This window comes from Elgaria multicarinata, chromosome 11 (assembly GCF_023053635.1).
Source record: "Elgaria multicarinata webbii isolate HBS135686 ecotype San Diego chromosome 11, rElgMul1.1.pri, whole genome shotgun sequence".
NCBI classification, from domain to species: Eukaryota; Metazoa; Chordata; class Lepidosauria; order Squamata; family Anguidae; genus Elgaria; species Elgaria multicarinata.
Genome location: NC_086181.1, coordinates 46,938,336 through 46,956,319, shown reverse-complemented (window position 1 = coordinate 46,956,319; position 17,984 = coordinate 46,938,336). Strand labels below are relative to the sequence as shown.

General features: G+C 52.0%; 1 protein-coding gene across 1 annotated transcript in view; it reads right to left on the bottom strand.

The window, feature by feature from the left end:
- Positions 1-5,241: 5,241 nt before the first annotated feature.
- FGF11 (fibroblast growth factor 11) overlaps positions 5,242-17,984 on the bottom strand; it is a 32,845-nt gene continuing 20,102 nt past the window's right edge. Inside the window, exons 2-5 of the mRNA XM_063138665.1 lie at positions 15,412-15,522; positions 12,927-13,030; positions 6,051-6,249; positions 5,242-5,384 (exon numbers count right to left, since the gene is read on the bottom strand). Coding sequence (XP_062994735.1) covers positions 5,263-5,384; positions 6,051-6,249; positions 12,927-13,030; positions 15,412-15,522 — 536 coding nt within the window. The 3' untranslated portion in view covers positions 5,242-5,262. The remainder of the gene's footprint in view (positions 5,385-6,050; positions 6,250-12,926; positions 13,031-15,411; positions 15,523-17,984) is intronic.

Sequence of the window (17,984 nt, the reverse complement as noted above, 5' to 3'; positions counted from 1 at the left end):
GTGGGGTCACGGAAAACGGGCAAGGAGGCCTTGGCAGAACAGCCTCACGGGACGCTGCCTTTTCCTAAAGCTGAAGGCTCCGTGGGCCAGCTGGCCTGGCGGAGAGGTTCCCCACCCCTGAATTAAAACGTCATAGATTCCTGTGGAACATCAGCAGAGACAGAAGACACCTGGATCTCGACTTCTGTAGGAATCGCTGGGATTCCCACTCCCCGGAGTCGCCCTCTGCCCGCCCCACACCCCCGATCCGCACAGAGACGCACAGAGACCAGGCCAGGTAGAATAATAATAGAAATGTTCCTTTTATTTCCAGAGTGCAGGACAAAGGAGGCCGAGAGACTCTTGACCCTTCACAGCAGGGTGGCGGGAGGGGGACGTTATTGCTGCGAGGGAGCTGGTTTCTCATGCAGGGCGCCGAGGGCCAAAGGCAAAGGGTTTTCCTGCAATTATTATTGCTTTCTGTGCTGGTCGGGGGGGGGGGGGTAAAAGGGAAAGGCAGGGAGGGAGGGGTCAGGAAGCACAGGCTCCGCCTCCCCAGCAGGTGTCAAACTTCAACTGTTTACTTCCGAACGGTTGTACATTTGAAACAAAGGGCCCGGACCTTCTCTAGTCCTGAAATGCAGCAGGATTAAGTACCACGGTTCCAAAATGCCCGAGGCTCACCAGATGTCAAATAGCAAAAGGGCCATCTGAGCGTCCAAATGATGAGATACAGATTTTTGTGAAATTTATTCTGAAAGGTTTTGCATTTGCGTTTACACCTTCGGATTGAAGTTCCGCTCTTTGCAAAATGAACAGAGTCATTTAGAATTATTATTTTTTAAAAAAGAATTGTGATATATTTGGAAGTAATCACTCAGAGTTCCAGATTTTGAACATTTGGAAGCATGCAATTTTAGTAGATTTCAAATCTAGATCATGAATCTGAGAGAAGGGGCGGAAAAAGGGGCAACTCTTTTAAAGTTTTGAATGCCTTAAAGCAGCCTTCCTCAACCTGGGGCGCTCCAGATGTGTTGGACTACAACTCCCAGAATGCCCCTGCTGGCTGGGGCATTCTGGGAGATGCAGTCCAACACATCTGGAGCGCCCCAGGTTGAGGAAGGCTGCCTTAAAGTTTTAAAGCATTGTAAGTTTTACGTCTGGCAACTTAGAGAGAGGAGAGGAGCGAGGCAGGAGGGCAGGTTTACAGGCGAGGGGAGCGTCGGACGGGACCAAGCACAGGTGCAGGAATAGGGGTGTAAAAATTCAAGGAGGAGGAAGAGGGCAGAGGCAGCGTTTAAACCCCCTCCCCGCTGCCCCTCCCTGTTCTTCGGCTGAGGCATTAAGGTGGCTCGAGGGAGGGAGAGATATACAGAGTTTATGTACAGTAGAGGCTAGCCTTCAAATATAAAGTACACAAAAAAGGAAAGAAGAGGTTAGAATTCGAACCCATAACCTTTTGTGCCAGCCGGTTATCCCCTAACGCGCCCTTCTTTCTGGTGCAATTTGGACATGTATGTACACACACACACACACACACACACACACACACCCCTCTGCAAGGGAGGTGTTGAAGGAGGATTCTGAGCAGGGAAAGCAAATAATTGCCAGTGGAATTATCCAGCAATTAGCAGCGGGGCCGGGTAGGGCTCATAGACAGAGAGCATCCAGACTGGTGCACAACTGGGGTGCTGGTATAATTGTGTTTTGTTTTGTTTTGCACAGGGGAATGAAGCGTTTCGGTTAGGTCCGAAATTTCACTCCTAAATCAAAATTTGGACAATACAAGAGGCCCGAAACAGGGCTGTTGTCATCAGCAATGCTGAGCTTAAAGCCGGTGAGTTTTGTTCTTCGTTGAGTGTTGAGCGTGTGGGTTTTATTCAAACAAACTTCTCACTCCTCGGATTTTGGCAACTGGCACGGATTGTGCTCAAGAGACATCAAGCATTTCCAACAAAATGCCAGGGTGGACAAAATTGCCTTTGCCGTCCGAGCCTCGTGGTCACTTTTTAAATTCGTCGCCCATCCCAAGGCCACACATGGGACCAGATGTTTCACGAGCAGAAATTCGAGACGAGCGGCCGGGATCCCTGGTCCACCCTGCTGTGGCTGGAAACCAGCCTTTGAAGGCCTTTGCCAAGGCGTGGACTTTCACCCCAATATTCTGTTGTGGCCAACTGCATTTTTGGCTGACCCAATATTTGGCTGGGGTGGCTGGGTGGGAGGTCGGTCCATGCAAAGTTCAACAGGAGGATTTATAACTACGTTTGGCTCTTGTCTGGGGCTGAACAGGAAAGGACGGGGTGGTGGTGTGTACACGTGTGTGAGTGTGTGTGAGCATTCGTACATGTTGGGTGCGTGAAGATAAGACTCATTTAGAACCCCACCACGCACCCCCTGGCTCTCTACTGCCCACTGGTGGCCGGGCTGAGAATCGCTTTCCCGGCAGCTCTGTCGCCCCCTAAAGGCTGCACCTCGCAAAAACACCCTTGCACCCCTGCTTAACCTTTAGCAGAGATCAAGTAGAATTCCTGAGTTCACATGAACCCTGTAACCATTTGGAAAAGTGGCCTGGTTTTGGACTCCAGGGTGGTGGCGACGGCGGGTGCCACTGTTGCCAGTGGAGGACAGCTATGGCTCTTGCCGGCATCATCACCGCCCAGAGGAAGACAAGCTATGGAGTCAGTTCCGTATATGGCTCATTCCATGTCTGGCCTGATGTGACGTCTTACCGCTCCCTGCCTTTCTGTCTGCTTGCTAAACAGAGATAAATCTCTCCTTCAAACATGGCTGGATAGATTTGATCAGCGTGAGGTAATTCCGGCAGCAGGCGCAAGGGTGAAGGCTGGAAGGCCGAGGGAAATTGCGTTCGGCGTCTCCGCCTGACTCTTGCTACTCCCAGGGAGAACCAGGACTCCAGGGGTTTTCTGGGATACGGCCCAGCTGGGAACCGAGTAGACGCAAAGGAGGAGGAGGGTACGCGTGGAACCAGACGATGGGGCGGGATAGGTGGCTTCCAGTGCAACCCCACAAACGTCTACTCAGAAGTAAGGCCCCTGGAGTTCAATGGGGCTTGCTCCCAGGTAAGTGGGGATAATAGGATTACAGTCTTGGAAAACAGGAGCTGCAGGTGTACAAGGGTCTGTGTGAAGGGACTCTTGGTTTTGCTTTCTCGAAGACACACAAAACAACGTTAAGACGAAAACTTACAAACCCTCTTCCACATCCTCCCCACACCTGGGGCCTTCCTGGGTTCAGCCAGAGTAGGGTGACCATATGAAAAGGAGGACCCGGCTCCTGTATCTTTAACAGTTGCATAGAAAAGGGAATTTCAGCAGGTGTCATTTGTAGGCATATTGCACCTGGTGAAATTTCCTCTTCATCACAACAGTTAAAGCTGCAGGTGCCCTGCCCTCTTTTAAATCTGGTCACAGTATAGCTGCAGTATAGCTCCTGCAGCTTTAACTGTTGTGATGAAGAGGGCATTTCACCAGGTTCTGCATATATACAAATGACACCTACTGAAACTCCCTTTTCTATGCAACTGTTAAAGAGACAGGAGCCCTGTCCTCCTTTCCATAGGGTCACCCTAAGCCAGCGGCCCCCTCCGCCCTCCCTCTCAGCCCCACAAGAACAAATCAATGTCACCCCCCCAACCCCAAAGTACAATTTCCCATTGACTTCCTCCCCCCCTGCTAATTTATTGCCATTGAAACCCTGTAAAGATCGCTGTATGGGGAATTCGGGGCTCCTGGGTTGAAAGAGGGCGAACAGGTGGCAGTAGTGATGGGCCGGGTGCAGAGTCTTATGGCATGCACCCCCCCACCCCCACACACAGTTATTGGCTATTTGTTCCCCCCAAGTTCCACCTGCCAGCAAGATCATTGCTGACAGTGCTGCCACTCAGTGGCTAAATATAGTTATTGCATTTTTAAGGTTCCGCCCACCCACCCCTTGTTCAATGGAAATTGGCACAGGTCCATTAAGCGTTTGTGTCCTCAGTGAATGCAATGTTGCCATCCAGTGGCCAAAAGGGGGATTACAGCTTGTTTGGTTGTGGTGGTGGGTTTTTTGTTTTTTTTTAAGCGGGGGGAGCACTGTTCTCCCAGCAGGTGGTAAAATGTCTTCATTCCTGATAGGACGGTGTTGGCTCCAAGTGGCCCCAAAGGTATCATGTAGACTTTTCTCATCTTGCTGTAGGAGGCCGGAATCCAGGGTGAGAACTGGCATCACGGTCTTTAAACCTGCCGAAACTGACATCCCGTAGGTGAAGAAAAATATTCCACTTTTTAAAATTGCTCCACAAGAACAGTGTTAGTTGATATTATATTTATATATATATATTAAGGTTATCCCCTCCCTCTGGGTCATGGGGCTACCAAGAGAAGAGGACGGCCTCAGCTACCTGAGCTGATTAAAGCATTGGTGGATCTGTCGCCCTCACCCCTCCCCGAAGGAATTCCATATCATTAACTGCAGCTGATATTCACAAATCCTAAAAGGTCAGCAGTGAAATCTCTTTCTGTAGCTCACAATAATTCCAGATAGGACAATGTCACCACCCAGTGGCTGAAAAAGGTATAGCATCGGTGTTTTAAAAAATTCGTTATGAAACGGAAGATCTTTTTTTTTCTTTTCCCTGTAGTAGGCGACGAAAGCGTCGATTTCCGTTGGCTGTTAAAAGACTGTCAACGCATTTCCCCCCCCCCACTTCCCATCCTGCATCTTCTTGATGCGGTGTTAGAAGTCGTGTCGTCAACGCAGGAGAAGCAACGCACCGCTGTTGCGCCTTTTTGTTTGCATGGAAGACTGGAAGAGATTGCCGGTTGGTTGGTTTGTTTTAAAAAATACTAACAATATTCCCGGCAGATGCAGGAATGCCTGCCGGACAGAGACCAGAAGCGCACAGTGGATTTGTCACAGTTTGAAAAACGGGTGTCCGCCCCACACACAACACCACAATGTCACACCCACCTACCCCGATGGCAGTATGTCTCATTGCTCCTATGGCTTGAAATGGAAGACAGGGTCTCTGCATGCGCAGGAGGATGTAAGGTCTTCTCATCCCAAAGTGGCCGATGGCCGATGAATCTTCTCCTTCCTGGCCAGATGTTTTGGGTGTTCAAAGTGCCAGAGGCGGAAGACAGGGTGGGGAGACACATCCTGAGAAAAAAGGAGGTTCTGTGAATGTGTAATCCAGAAGGTGGCCGTTGAAGGTGAGGTCCGAGCGCACGGGGGAGGTGGGCGGGGGAGGAGAGCGGACGCACCCCCCCGTCCTCAAGGCTACGTGGCTTCAGCCTTGGAGATCTCTTTGACGGAGGCCGCAGGGGCGCTGCCTTCCTCTGCTTTCTTGCCCAGGGCCGGTTCCACAACATTGTGTAAGGAAGGTTCACGATACAAGGCCACTGCGAAGGGAAGCAAGGTGCAAAAGTTAGAAGAGCCCAGCAACAGTCTCCTAGCCCGGCCCCACGCCATCCATCGCCATGACCAGGAGCTGCTCCAGAGAAGTCCCGGTCAATACGGGGATATTTTGCATGTGGTCAGCAGAGGCTCGTTCAAGAACTGCTTAGCGCAACAGACGCTGCACAGGATGACACGGTGCACGGTGGGGGCTTGTGCAAGGAGCACCAGAAGAGCAGGAAGGCAAAACAAACTGCTCTTGTAAGAGGGGCTGCACAAAAGACGGGGCAGAGGGGGCTGTGCAAGAGGTCAGTCGCATGAGAGGCTATGCAAGACGTCATCTCCCAGGCATTTAACAGCATAGGCTGAGTTTTTCAAACTGACCCCAGAATGGTTGTTTTAAATGGATATTGTCTGTTTTTTTCGTTCATATTTTATGCTTTTTATGGTTTTAAATTTTGTATGTTTGTTTTGAATGTTCACTGTTTTTAACCTTGTAAACTGCCCGGAGAGCTTTGGCTATGGGGCGGTATATAAATGTAATAAATCATCATCATCATCATCATCATCATCATCATCATCATCATCATCATCATCTGTTTGAGGGGATACTTTGTATCTGAGGAACAGTATATGGGGGGTATCACAAGAGGTGTTTCTCCCTCTCTCACCTTCCAGCAGTTTGGGGAGGAAGTGGGCTGCCGCTTTGGTCTTCTTGACTCGGTTCCCCTTCATCACCTGTCCGTCTTTGTTGATGCCCAAAAACCACGACCGTCCCGATTCCCGCTGCCGGTACAGGGTGGAGGAGTACATGACGTAATAGTTCTCGAAGACGCACTCCTTGAAACGGCACTCAGTGGTGAAGTGAGCCTGGAAAAGGGGGGGGGCAGAAGAGGGTTAACCCCACCTTGGCTGTAATGTAAACGGACAAACCGGAGTCGCTCATAGAATCATAGAATTGCAGAGTTGGAAGGGGCCTACAAGGCCATCGAGTCCAACCCCCTGCTCAGTGCAGGAATCCACCCTACAGCATCCCTGACAGAGGGCTGTCCAGCTGCCTCTTGAAGGCCTCTAGGGTGGGAGAGCCCACAACCTCCCTAGGGAACTGATTCCATTCTTGTACTGCTCTAACCATCAGGAAGTTTTTCCTGATGTCCAACTGGAATCTGACTTCCTGTAACTTGAGCCCGTTATTCCGAGTCCTGCACTCTGGAAGGATCAAGAAGAGATCCTGGCCCTCCTCTGTGTGACAACCTTTTAAGTCTTTGAAGAGTGCTATCATGTCTCCCCTCAATCTTCTCTTCTCCAGGCTAAACATGTCCAAGTCTTTCAGTCCCTCTTCATAGGGCTTTGTTTCCAGACCCCTGATCATCCTGGTTGCCCTCCTCTGAACACGCTCCAGCTTGTCTGTGTCCTTCTTGAATTGTGGAGCCCAAAACTGGACGCAATACTCTAGATGAGGCCTAACCGGGGCCGAATAGAGAGGAACCAGTACCTCACGTGATTTGGAAGCTATACTTCTATTAATGCAGCCCAAAATAGCATTTGCCTTTCTTGCAGCCACATCGCACTGTTGGCTCATATTCAGCTTGCGATCTACAACAATTCCAAGACCCTTCTCGTTTGTAGTATTGCTGGGCCAAGTATCCCCCATCTTGTAACTGTGCATTTGGTTTCTATTTCCCAAATGACAGCCCTTTACAGCCCTGTCAGCCCTCTACAGACAGAGGGCTAGGAGGACAGCTGGCATTGGGCCTAGAATGCTTCATCATCGCATAATACACATCTGTCTTAACTAGCTCTTCAGTGCTCATATCACATAGCCAAAGCTGCTGCTGTGTCTGCGTAGGAGTACATGGACTGGGGTACAGGGATCCTGACCTTTTGGGGTCACTGGGCACATTTGAAAGTTTGAGGTGGGCTCGTGGGTGCGGTCACAAAATGGCTACAGGGGGCGGGGCACTTGCCCCTTCCTTAAATGTCTGCCATGGCTGGCTCAGCCGGTCCCAAAGCACTCATTTTTCCTGATGGCAAAGTGGCAAGATGGGACGAAATGCAACTCCCTCAAGAACCGAAGTCCCCCAAGGCGGAAGCGGGCCGGATCTCCAGAACAGAGCAGCACCCCGACAAAGATGGCACAGAACGCAGCATTTGGCCTTGCAGCCAGCCCGTTCCATAACTCACATATACAAATATCTAATAGCAGCAAGTAAATATGATACCCATAGTTTAAGACTAGATTGGAATAGGGAATTGGAGTGTCCTATTTTGCCGAACCCAGCCTTCCTCAACCTGGGGCGCTCCAGATGTGTTGGACTACAACTCCCAGAATGCCCCAGCCAGCTGGCTGGGGCATTCTGGGAGTTGTAGTCCAACACATCTGGAGCGCCGCAGGTTGAGGAAGGCTGGCCCTAACCGATGGACGGTTGCTTTAGCATCTGTTGTTGAAGCTTCTATGGATCTTAGGCTACGTCTCATTCAGCAACAAGTTTTGCTTCGGGTTTATCGGACTCCACAACGTCTGTTCAATAAGGGTTTGTCTAATTCGCATAATTGCTGGAGATGCAATAAGTCATATGCTTTGGCAATGCCCCATAGTTGCTCCCTTTTGGGAGGAGGTTCTAATAAGGATGAACTTTGTACTGAAACAATCTATAATATGGAACTGTGTGCATGTCCTCCTAAACTACTTACCTGCTTCTTGGAATTTAACACAGGGTCAGCACAAATGGATTTTCAGAGCCTTTTTGACAGCCAAAAGACTTATATTAACACATTGGAAGGACAAATTTACACCTCCTAAAATGCAATGGATCGAGGACCTAATAACATTATCAACTTTTGAACGAGTGTTATATAGATGCAATTTGCAAGAGGATAAATATATGGATATTGGGTCTGCTTTTCTTGAAACCTTTGTATAACTCCCTTTTTTCTTCTTCAGTTTTTATGATGGAAATGATGATAACTCTATATACACAATCAATGGTGTTTTTATTCCCCGTTTTTTTCATGATAGCACTCTTCAAATACTTAAAAGGTTGTCACACAGAGGAGGGCCAGGATCTCTTCTCGATCCTCCCAGAGTGCAGGACACGGAATAACAGGCTCAAGTTAAAGGAAGCCAGATTCCAGCTGGACATCAGGAAAAACTTCCTGACTGTTAGAGCAGTACGACAATGGAATCAATTCCCTAGGGAGGTGGTGGGCTCTCCCACACTAGAGGCCTTCAAGAGGCAGCTGGACAACCATCTGTCAGGGATGCTTTAGGGTGGATTCCTGCATTGAGCAGGGGGTTGGACTGGATGGCCTTGTAGGCCCCTTCCAATTCTGCTATTCTATGATTCTATGATTCTATGTATTTCTGTTTTGTTTGATGATATTCACAATAATATTTTTTTTAAAAAAGAAAAGTAATTAAATAAAAATCAGGGGGTCAGGCAGCAGGTAGCCTGGACAACATCGGGACACCAGCCGGCTCAAAGGAGGAAACTCTGGAATGACTCCTGGTCGTTCTCCTGGCCGCCTCCTTGCGCCCATCTCTTTCTCTCCCTTCAGACCCTGCTTAACCCCCCTCCTTCAAGCCTCCCCTCTCCCCGCACTGTCAGACTTTGGATTGGCCACCCCAAAAGTGGACGCGCTGCCTTCCTCGGCACTGAACTGCTTTTCACCAGGCAAAGGCCTCATCGCTGGACCATATTTAAAAAGCAACATGAAATGAGGTCCGTTGGACGCTAGCCACATCCGTGGAGGAGCCGAGGCAAGGAGCCCGTGTTTTAAAAATGAATGAATAAATAAAGGCAATTCCCAAAGAGATTCTACCTGTCCCTGGACAGCCCCAACTTTTATGCAAATTGGCTGTCGTGGCCGCTGTCTGCCACCAGGTGGCACTGCCCAACCCCAGATGAACCGGTGGCCCGTTATGAGATCACCAGGAAACCAGGGGGGTTGTCCAGGATACCTGGGTTCTCATCCCAGAATCGTGAGCGGGAAGGAGCCAACAGAGCCATATCGTTAATGAGAGCAAAATGTCCCACTATTTTTCTCACCCTTCCCCACCCCCGCCCCATCCCCTAATCCCATAGCAACTGCATCTTGCTCTGCCAAATTTCTTCAAAGATGTTTAATCGACATTAAAAAGGTGTCTTAAATAACAACGATGAGTACGGCCAACACCAGGGAGTGGGGGGGGGTGAGATGGGGGGGGGAAGAATCTTCCCGAAGGACCCCGGCCACCTGACTGGGTCCATCACACCTGGCAACTGTTTTCAGCTCTGCAACGCCGCAAGCAATCTGAGCGTGTTAAGAGTACATTTCCCTCCTGACTCAGTAAGCAGAGCCAAACCACACACACACACACACACACACACACACACACACACACGCACACAGTTGGGTTTGTGGGGGGGTCTGTGAGTCAGGGTCCCTTCAAGTTAAACAGTGTGACTGCAAAAAAATGGCACATCTGAACTCAAGACGTGTTTTGAATTCTTTCATAGAATCATAGAATCGCAGAGTTGGAAGGGGCCTACAAGGCCATCGAGTCCAACCCTCTGCTCAATGCAGGAATCCACCTTCAAGCATCCCTGACAGAGGGTTGTCCAGCTGCCTCTTGACGGCCTCCAGTGTGGGAGAGCCCACAACCTCCCTAGGTAACTGATTCCATTGCCGTACTGCTCTAACAGTCAGGACGTTTTTCCTGATGTCCAGCCGGAATCTGGCTTCCTGTAACTGGAGCCCGTTATTCCATGTCCTGCACTCTGGGAGGATCAAGAAGAGATCCCGGCCCTCCTCTGTGTGACAACCTTTTAAGTATTTGAAGAGTGTCATCATGTCTCCTTTCCTTTTCTCTACTTGGATTCTCTCCGTTTCGCTTTCTCTGCCATTGCATTTATGACCCATTGCAAACCTCCCCCCCCACCCCACCCCCAGCGCTGCTACTCCCAGGCTGTGATCCCCTCCTCATCCCTGGGTAGCGGTGACCTCAGACTCCCAGGAGCAACACTGGCTGGGAGATGCGGGGGCGGGGGGGGCGGGCGTTTGCAGTCCCAACACACCTGGAAAGCACCTGGCTGGGAACGGCTGGTGTAAGCTGTGGGTGCTCAGCGGGAGGGGATGAGGAAGGCTCTCTGCCCATGCTCAGAGGCACTCGTCTGTCTTATTAGATTCTGAGGTTCTAAGCTATGGCTTACAAAAATCTGTATTAATCTTGACTGTTCTTTTTCCTCTTCTTTTATGCTTCTTCTCCATTTCATTGCTTTGTCATCCCTTCTCTTGCCTCCTTTTTTCTCCTCCCACATCTATCCTCCGCCCACCCACCCACCCCGATCTATCCCCCCCCCCCATCAGTCACACACACACACACACAGAGAACCATCAGCCTCCCGTTGCCTCATCGTTTCTGACAGGCACCATCTTCCCAGGGAAAACTCCCTTGCCGTCAGCTGTTCCCCATTCCCCTGCTGGATCGGGGTCACCTCTCCGTGCAGCTGATAAATGATTCATCAGAGCCCTCCCACCCCCACTCCTGCTATCCCCTTCTCCCTCCCCCCCAGCCACGTGCCGTGGCCCACCCGCCCTCAACCGCTAGCAAGGGACCCACAAACGCCGAGCTGCCGGGCCGCCAGCTGGAGCCAGGAATTGGCCCGGAGATGCCGGCCTTGGCATCGGGCCACTGCAGGGGGCTTCCCGGGCAAAGAGTGAGGGGGGGGCAGGTCGCCTCAGCATCTGCCGGACCCAAAGATAGCGCAGGCAGGCAGGCAGGGAGGGAGGGAGGGAGGGAGGGGGGCAGGATGCTGACCGCTGTGCAGAGGGGTGTCCGATGCTGGCATGGCCCTGGCCCCAAAGGACACGCCATTTTACTGCAGGGGAGGGTGGGGGGAGGGCTCAGCTGCAGCTGGAGCCCTGGAGCCTATTCTGAGCAGTAGTTTTGGAAAAGGGAGAGTTGTGGCCTGGCATCCGGATCGCCTTCTAACGGAGGCAGGTCTCGCACTGCATGAGAACGGGCACGCCAACAGTGAGAACCTTTCGGGGGGGGGGGCTCATGCCTTCAGGGGAATGTGTTTGGGGTCCCCGTACTGGCATGGGCGGGGTCAGACACCCACCCACTGCATGTACACCCATACAGACGTTCAAACACACCCCATTCGCACACCCAGGGATGGGCACGCAAGGCCGGCGTCCAGGGTCAGCTTGACTGGGCCTCTGCCGAGGGCCCAGACCCCAGCAGGGGCCCTCTGGCAAGCGCCCGCTGGGCTTGAGCATCCTCCTCCTCCTTCCCCATTGCAACCTGCTTGTTTGCCTGCCCCTCGCTCGGGCCCAGGCCACGGTGAGAAGCTGGAGCAGGAGTTGCCACGGCCTCCTTCCTCCCTGTCTCTCAGCCTAAGTGATGAGGGATGCTTTAGGGATGCTTTAGGGTGGATTCCTGCCTTGAGCAGGGGGTTGGACTCGATGGCCTTAGAGGCCCCTTCCAACTCTGCGATTCTATGATTCTATGATTCTAAGAGGAGGAGGAGGAGGAGGAGGAGGAGGAGGAGGAGGCAGACAAGGGGCTGGGAAGGAAGGCTCACTGAGGGAGGGCCCCTGCGGAGGGTGTCTGGCTCTACCCCCCCACCCAGGCTGGAGCCAGCATCAGATGTGCGGACACAGGCAGGCAGACACCGAGGCTGGGCGCTGCCAGAAGGAGCAATGACTTCCCTTCCGGATTGGGGTCAGGGAATTCTCCCTGGGGAGGCCTCGTTAAAGAGGGCAGCTTCTAATTGCAGTTGAGAGAGAGATAGGGAAAGTGTGTGTGTGTATGGTGAGGGGGGAGTGCGCGCTCCCCCTCCCTGGGAAAAGATCCAGCCCTGCCTCCGTTCCAGGAGTCCCTGCGGAGTCTGCCGAAAGACAGCCGTGAAGTGCGGGTCCGGGAAGGGGCCTTCCTTTCCCCGTCTTAAGATCCTGCGTCAGATGAAGGTTTCCTGCACTCCAGCGGGGATGGTGGCAGGCACTGGACAAAGCACAGCCAAGTGAGAGATTCGGCCCTACTGCCTGGGAATGATGGGAGTTGTAATCCAACCCCTCTCTGGAGGGCGTCAGGTTAGGGATGGCAGCCCTCCGTGGTTATAGCACCCTCTGCTGGTGAGACAGGGCCTTGCACTAGCCTCGGTTCCTCCCCCGACGTCTTCTGCTCAGGGCCGGCTCTGTTATGAGGCAACGGGTAGCCACGGTGCTGCCTCGGGTGGCAAAATTTGGGCACTGTCCAATGCAAGGAAGCAGGTTCTCTGCCCAGCTTTCCACCTAACCCTGGCCTCTCTCCCCTGCCGCTTCCGTTCTGGAAACTCCAGTTCCTTCAACTTACACCTTTCCTAGGAAAAGTCTTTTCACGTTTCTGCCCGCTTTGATAAAGGTGCAGGAGCCCAGCTGTGTGTGTGTGTGTGTGTGTGAAATGCCTCCTGGGTCCTGGCTGTCTTGGGGAAGCGAAGTTCACCGCGGGTCCTTCAGGCTCCCTGCTAGCCCCACAAGGGGGAACCTGGGCAAGGAAGTGGGAGGAGGGAGCAGATACTCACGGAGGTATAGAGGTAGCCCTCGGCGTTCATGGCGATGTACTGCCCGGATTTGCTGCTCTGTATGGCAACCACGCGGAGGCCCACCGGAATCAGGTTGAAGAGGGCTGTGGGGGCGAGCGAGAGGGAGAGAGATTTAGGAAGCAGAGCGGGGGCACGCTGGAAGGCGAGCCGAGGGCACCAGAGGAACAAGGGTGAGGGTTGGCAACTGGCAGCCCCGGGACAAATCTGGGCCTCCGGTTGCCAAAGGCGGACCTAGGATTGGATGGGGGATGGGGGGGATGGGAGCCCTGCCCTCTTTTTGTATCTGGTCCCTCTAGTATAGCTCCTGCAGCTTGAACTGTTGTGATGGAGAGGGAATTTCACCAGGTTCCCCATATATACAAAGGACACCTGCTGAAATTCCCTTTTTGATACAACTGTTAAAGTTACAGGAGCCCGGTCCTCTTTTCCATAGGGTCACCTAACCCAGCAGTGCTTTGCAGTGTATGGGGTGGGGGGAGAAATAATTCTGGGAAGGGGGGGTTCCCTCTTTTGGCTGCTGCCTCATTGGGAGGTAAAGAAGGAAGCTTGTGAGACAGGAGGGACAGGGCCTTTTCGGTGATGGCCCCCAGACTCTGGAACGATCTCCCTGACGAGGCTCGCCTGGCACCAACGCTGCTATCTTTGCGGCACCAGGTTAAGACTTTCCTCTTTGCCCAGGCATATGGCGGCACATCTTAATCACCCACATGTTTAGTTTTTTAACTGTTTTTAATGCTTTATGTGTGTATGTCCTGTGTTTTAGAATTTTAAATTTTGTATACTCGTTTTTATCTTAATTTTAGAATTTCTGTAAACAGCCCAGAGAGCCCTGGCTATGGGAGCGGTATATAAGTGCAATAAATAAATAAATAAAATAATAATTGGGAGCCAGGACGCCTGGGTCCTTTAGAAGGAAAGAGGAACGGGTAGGTACAGGCAAATCATGTGAGAGACAGGACTTGTGGGTCTTCTCCAGAAGCCGAGATTGCTGCGTGCTTTGGGAAGAAGCCCAGGAGATGGGCCGGTCCAACCAGTGGAGGCTGGTGACTCTGGTGTCTGTGGGGCGGACACCCACAAGTCCTTTTAGAGTTCTGACTGAAGCCCAGAGTGGATCCACCTGCCCCACGGACGTCTGAATCACCAGCCTTGGCTGAGTCCAAATCCCCCCTCGGTGCTATGCAAGGAGAGTGGGGTTACAATGGACCGGCAGCGATGGGAAGGTCAGCCCTGTGGAGGTGGGAGGGAGGGACGGACACTGCGTCTCCCAGGTGTTGTGTCCTTGCCAGGATTCGCAGGTGGTGTCCTATTCCCCAGGGGGGCAGTTCTCTTAAATGCTCACTTAACAGCTGCGAATGGAGGGGTGTGTGTGTGTGTGTGTGTGTGTGTTGCTACTGCTGCTGGCCTCCTATTTTGTATTCGGGGCGGTTGGCAGGGGGCACGCGCTGGAACCCAGCCCTGCTTGCCAGCTCAGGATGGGATGAAATTGAGGGAACTGGGCTCATCAATCAAGCGTCCTCCCACAACCCTCTCTCTTTCTCTGGGCGGCCAAGACTCAATTATACGGAGACAGAGAGCCAGGGATGGAGAAATCGAGAGAGAGAGGAGAGAGAGAGAAAAGGAGAAAAGACGGAGCAGGCAAGGGAGGGAGCAGGGAAGGGCGAGGGAGGCAGGGCTTGCAGCTGGGGAGAGGGGGGGCTCCTCTGGAAGCACTCGTTCAGGCGTGGGGGGTCCCCAAATCCCACCAGCAGATGCAGTCAGAATTCAGCGCAAAAGTTGGGGGCATCTCCTGTCTCACAAGCTTCCTTCTGAACCTCCCAATGAGGCAGCAGCCAAAACAGGGAACCCCTCCTTCCCAGAATTATTTCTCCCCCCCCCCATACACTGCAAAGCACTGCTGGGTTAGGTGACCCTATGGAAAAGAGGACCGGGCTCCTGTACCTTTAACAGTTGTATCAAAAAGGGAATTTCAGCAGGTGTCACTTGGATACATGCAGCCCCATGGTGAAATTCCCTCTTCATCACCACAGTTCAAGCTGCAGGAGCTATACTAGAGTGACCAGATACAAAAAGAGGGCAGGGCTCTTGCAGCTTGAACTGTTGTGATGAAGAGGGAATTCCACATGCATACAAATGACACCTGCTGAGATTCCTTTTTCTATACAACTGTTAAAGGTGTGGGAGCCTTGTCCTCCTTTCCATAGGGTCACCCTATGCTGGGTGGGTGTCTCCAGCTGGAGCGGCTGTGGCACTAGCAAAGCAAAATCTAGCATTTCCTCATCCGGCCATCTCAGGCCCAGTTTCGTGGAACAGGAAAGGGGCTACTCTCTGGCCCATCATGGGCCCAATCCACCAGGAAATTCTCCTGCGCAAATCCACATTGAAATGACTGGACCTGAAGAAACCAGGGGCCAAAGCATAGATGAGGCGCCCCAGCCCTACCCCACCCCACCCCACCCACCCTTACTGAAACTGTTGGTGTCTTCTCTCGTCCCGTTGATGCTGCCGTCCGGGTGGACTTGGAGGTAATATCCGTGTCTGCAGAAGAGTTTGGTGACGATGCCTTTCAGTTGCGGTTCTGCAGTGGCCCCAGGAATGGGTGGAAGACAAAAAATGAGGAGAAAGAAAGAAAGAAAGAAAGAAAGAAAGAAAGAAAGAAAGAAGAAATGGCACATCACAGAAGAAACCTAAAACCAAGTGGGGGAAATGCAAGGAATTCCATCCCAAAACACAGACACAAAAGAACCAGCCAAAGTCACCTAGGAGGCCTCTTTTGAACCAAACGTCCCAATCAAAAGGAAAAAACACTTTTAGAGAACACTCCCTGCCCTCCCCAGCCCAGCCCAGCCCAGCCCAGCCAGTTCCTTGGACTTGGAGCCTGTGGTAATTAACAAAAGTTTTGGAAATGCAACTGTTTGCAGGTTTTTTTTGGGGGGGGGCTCCAGTTCAAAAGCTATTTAAATTTGGAAGTGGAACTGCCAACTTCTTTTTTTAAGGTGGCATGAAGAGATGGTAACATTCACTTCTCTTCCGTGGGCCGGAGAGCCGAAGGCCACTGGGAGATTGAAAAGAACACCTGTAAGGACTCTGATAAGAAGAATGGGTGCTGGAGTGTTGTTTGGTTTTCCTCTTCCCTCCCAATTCCCCTTTCCTTTTATGTCGTGCCTTTTAGATTTTACGCATGGGGGGCAGGGTCTGCCTCATTATTAATCTCTGTAAGTCGCTTTAAAAAAAAACCTTTTTGGCTAAAAGGCAGTAAAAAAAAATTACTGTAAATAAAAAGAATGAATAAATTAATATTCCATCAAGGTTGGGTTGCTGTTGTTTTTAAATTCCATGCTAGAAATCTTTCCTCATTTATTGCTAAATTATCAGCACAAGGTTAGGAAACCTTCCGCCCAGGTGAGGGACCAGTATCCTCCTCCCCACCCCTTCCCTGTTTTGAAGACAATTGCTAAAACTCCAGAAGCAACAGATTAATCTCGGGCAAGGGCTCCTCCACCTTCTACAGATTCAAACTCAGCATGCAGGACTCTGCGCAGAGCCATTTATACTGCAGAACCCTTTTGGAGTGTGTGTGTGTCTTTACGTGATTGTGAAACGCTTCCCACCTTGACTTTTGCTCTCCACACAGCCGTCCGGTGCTCAGGAATAAGGTGGCCTCCCTCGCAGGGATGTGGTACAGGGGATTTGAGGAGGGGGCAGTGGAGTTCTTGAGAGGCTATGGAGGGGCAGAAGGGGAGGCGCCTCGAAGAGCAGAGACGGGGAGACTCTTGTGGGCAGGAAGATCATAGAATCATAGAATAGCAGAGTTGGAAGGGGCCTACAAGGCCATCGAGTCCAACCCTCTGCTCAATGCAGGAATCCACCCTAAAGCATCCATGACAGGTGGTTGTCCAACTGCCTCTTGAATGCCTCTAGTGTGGGAGAGCCCCCCACCTCCCTAGGGAACTGGCTCCATTGTCATACTGCTCTAAGTGTCAGGGAGTTTTTCCTGGTGTCCAGCTGGAATCTGGCTTTCTTTAACTTGAGCCCGTTATTCCGTGTCCTGCACTCTGGAAGGATCGAGAAGAGATCCTGGCCCTCCTCTGTGTGACAACCTTTTAAGTATTTGAAGATGCGGAACTGGGAGCTGCCTGGACGGCCAAAGATCCCACACATCCGAGGAAGGGCCGGTGGTGTACTGATCCAGGCCAGTTGTGTACTGATCTGGGCTTGCCTGTGCCCAGAGGGACCCAGGAGTCCTTGAACCCTTGGCTGGCAGCCCGCCCACCCCCAAGAATGCAGGGACCTGCCTTTCTGGTGGGCTGCACCCCCAACCCCAGACTTTCTCCGGCCTCTCCCAGCCCAGGTGAGCTCCTCTGCACATCCACTGCAGAGCCAAATTGCCGGAAGGTCCTCCTGATGAGCAGGCAGGCATGAGCGAGGCATCAGAGACGGGCTTGTGTGGCCATGCTTCCGCTTTCCCCCATATCCCAGAGAGTCCTGTGAGCCGCCAAAGACCATTTGGACTGACAGGAGAGGAGCCAGCAGCACCCACCCCCCAAAACACACACACACACACACACACACACACACACACTCAGTGGTTGATCTCCGTGCAGCCTCTTAGAAAAGGACCCAGGAGTCCTGGCTCATGTGCCCCAAACGACTGCCCTTTGCAAGAAACCCCACAGACCTCGTTCTAATCCCACCTTCCCCAACCTGGCGCTCTCCAAATGTGTGTCAACTACAATGCCCATCACCCCCAGCCAGCACAGTCAATTTAGCTTGTTTGCAAGCTAGATTTATCTTTTTAGGGCCCCGTTGCAGCCAGCAAACAAGAGAAGTTGGGCTTTTATTTTTGGCGCTCTGGGAGCCATATTTGGGGGGGGGAGGGAAGCGGCCCTCTGCCACCTGTGGCCATGTGTTGCCCATCCCAGCATAGAACGTTGGACCCGGGATGCAGGAAAGACTGGATCTACACACACACCCCTCGGCCATAAAGCTCACTGGGTGATTTGGGGCCATTCACTGACTCTTAGCCAGTCCTACCTCACA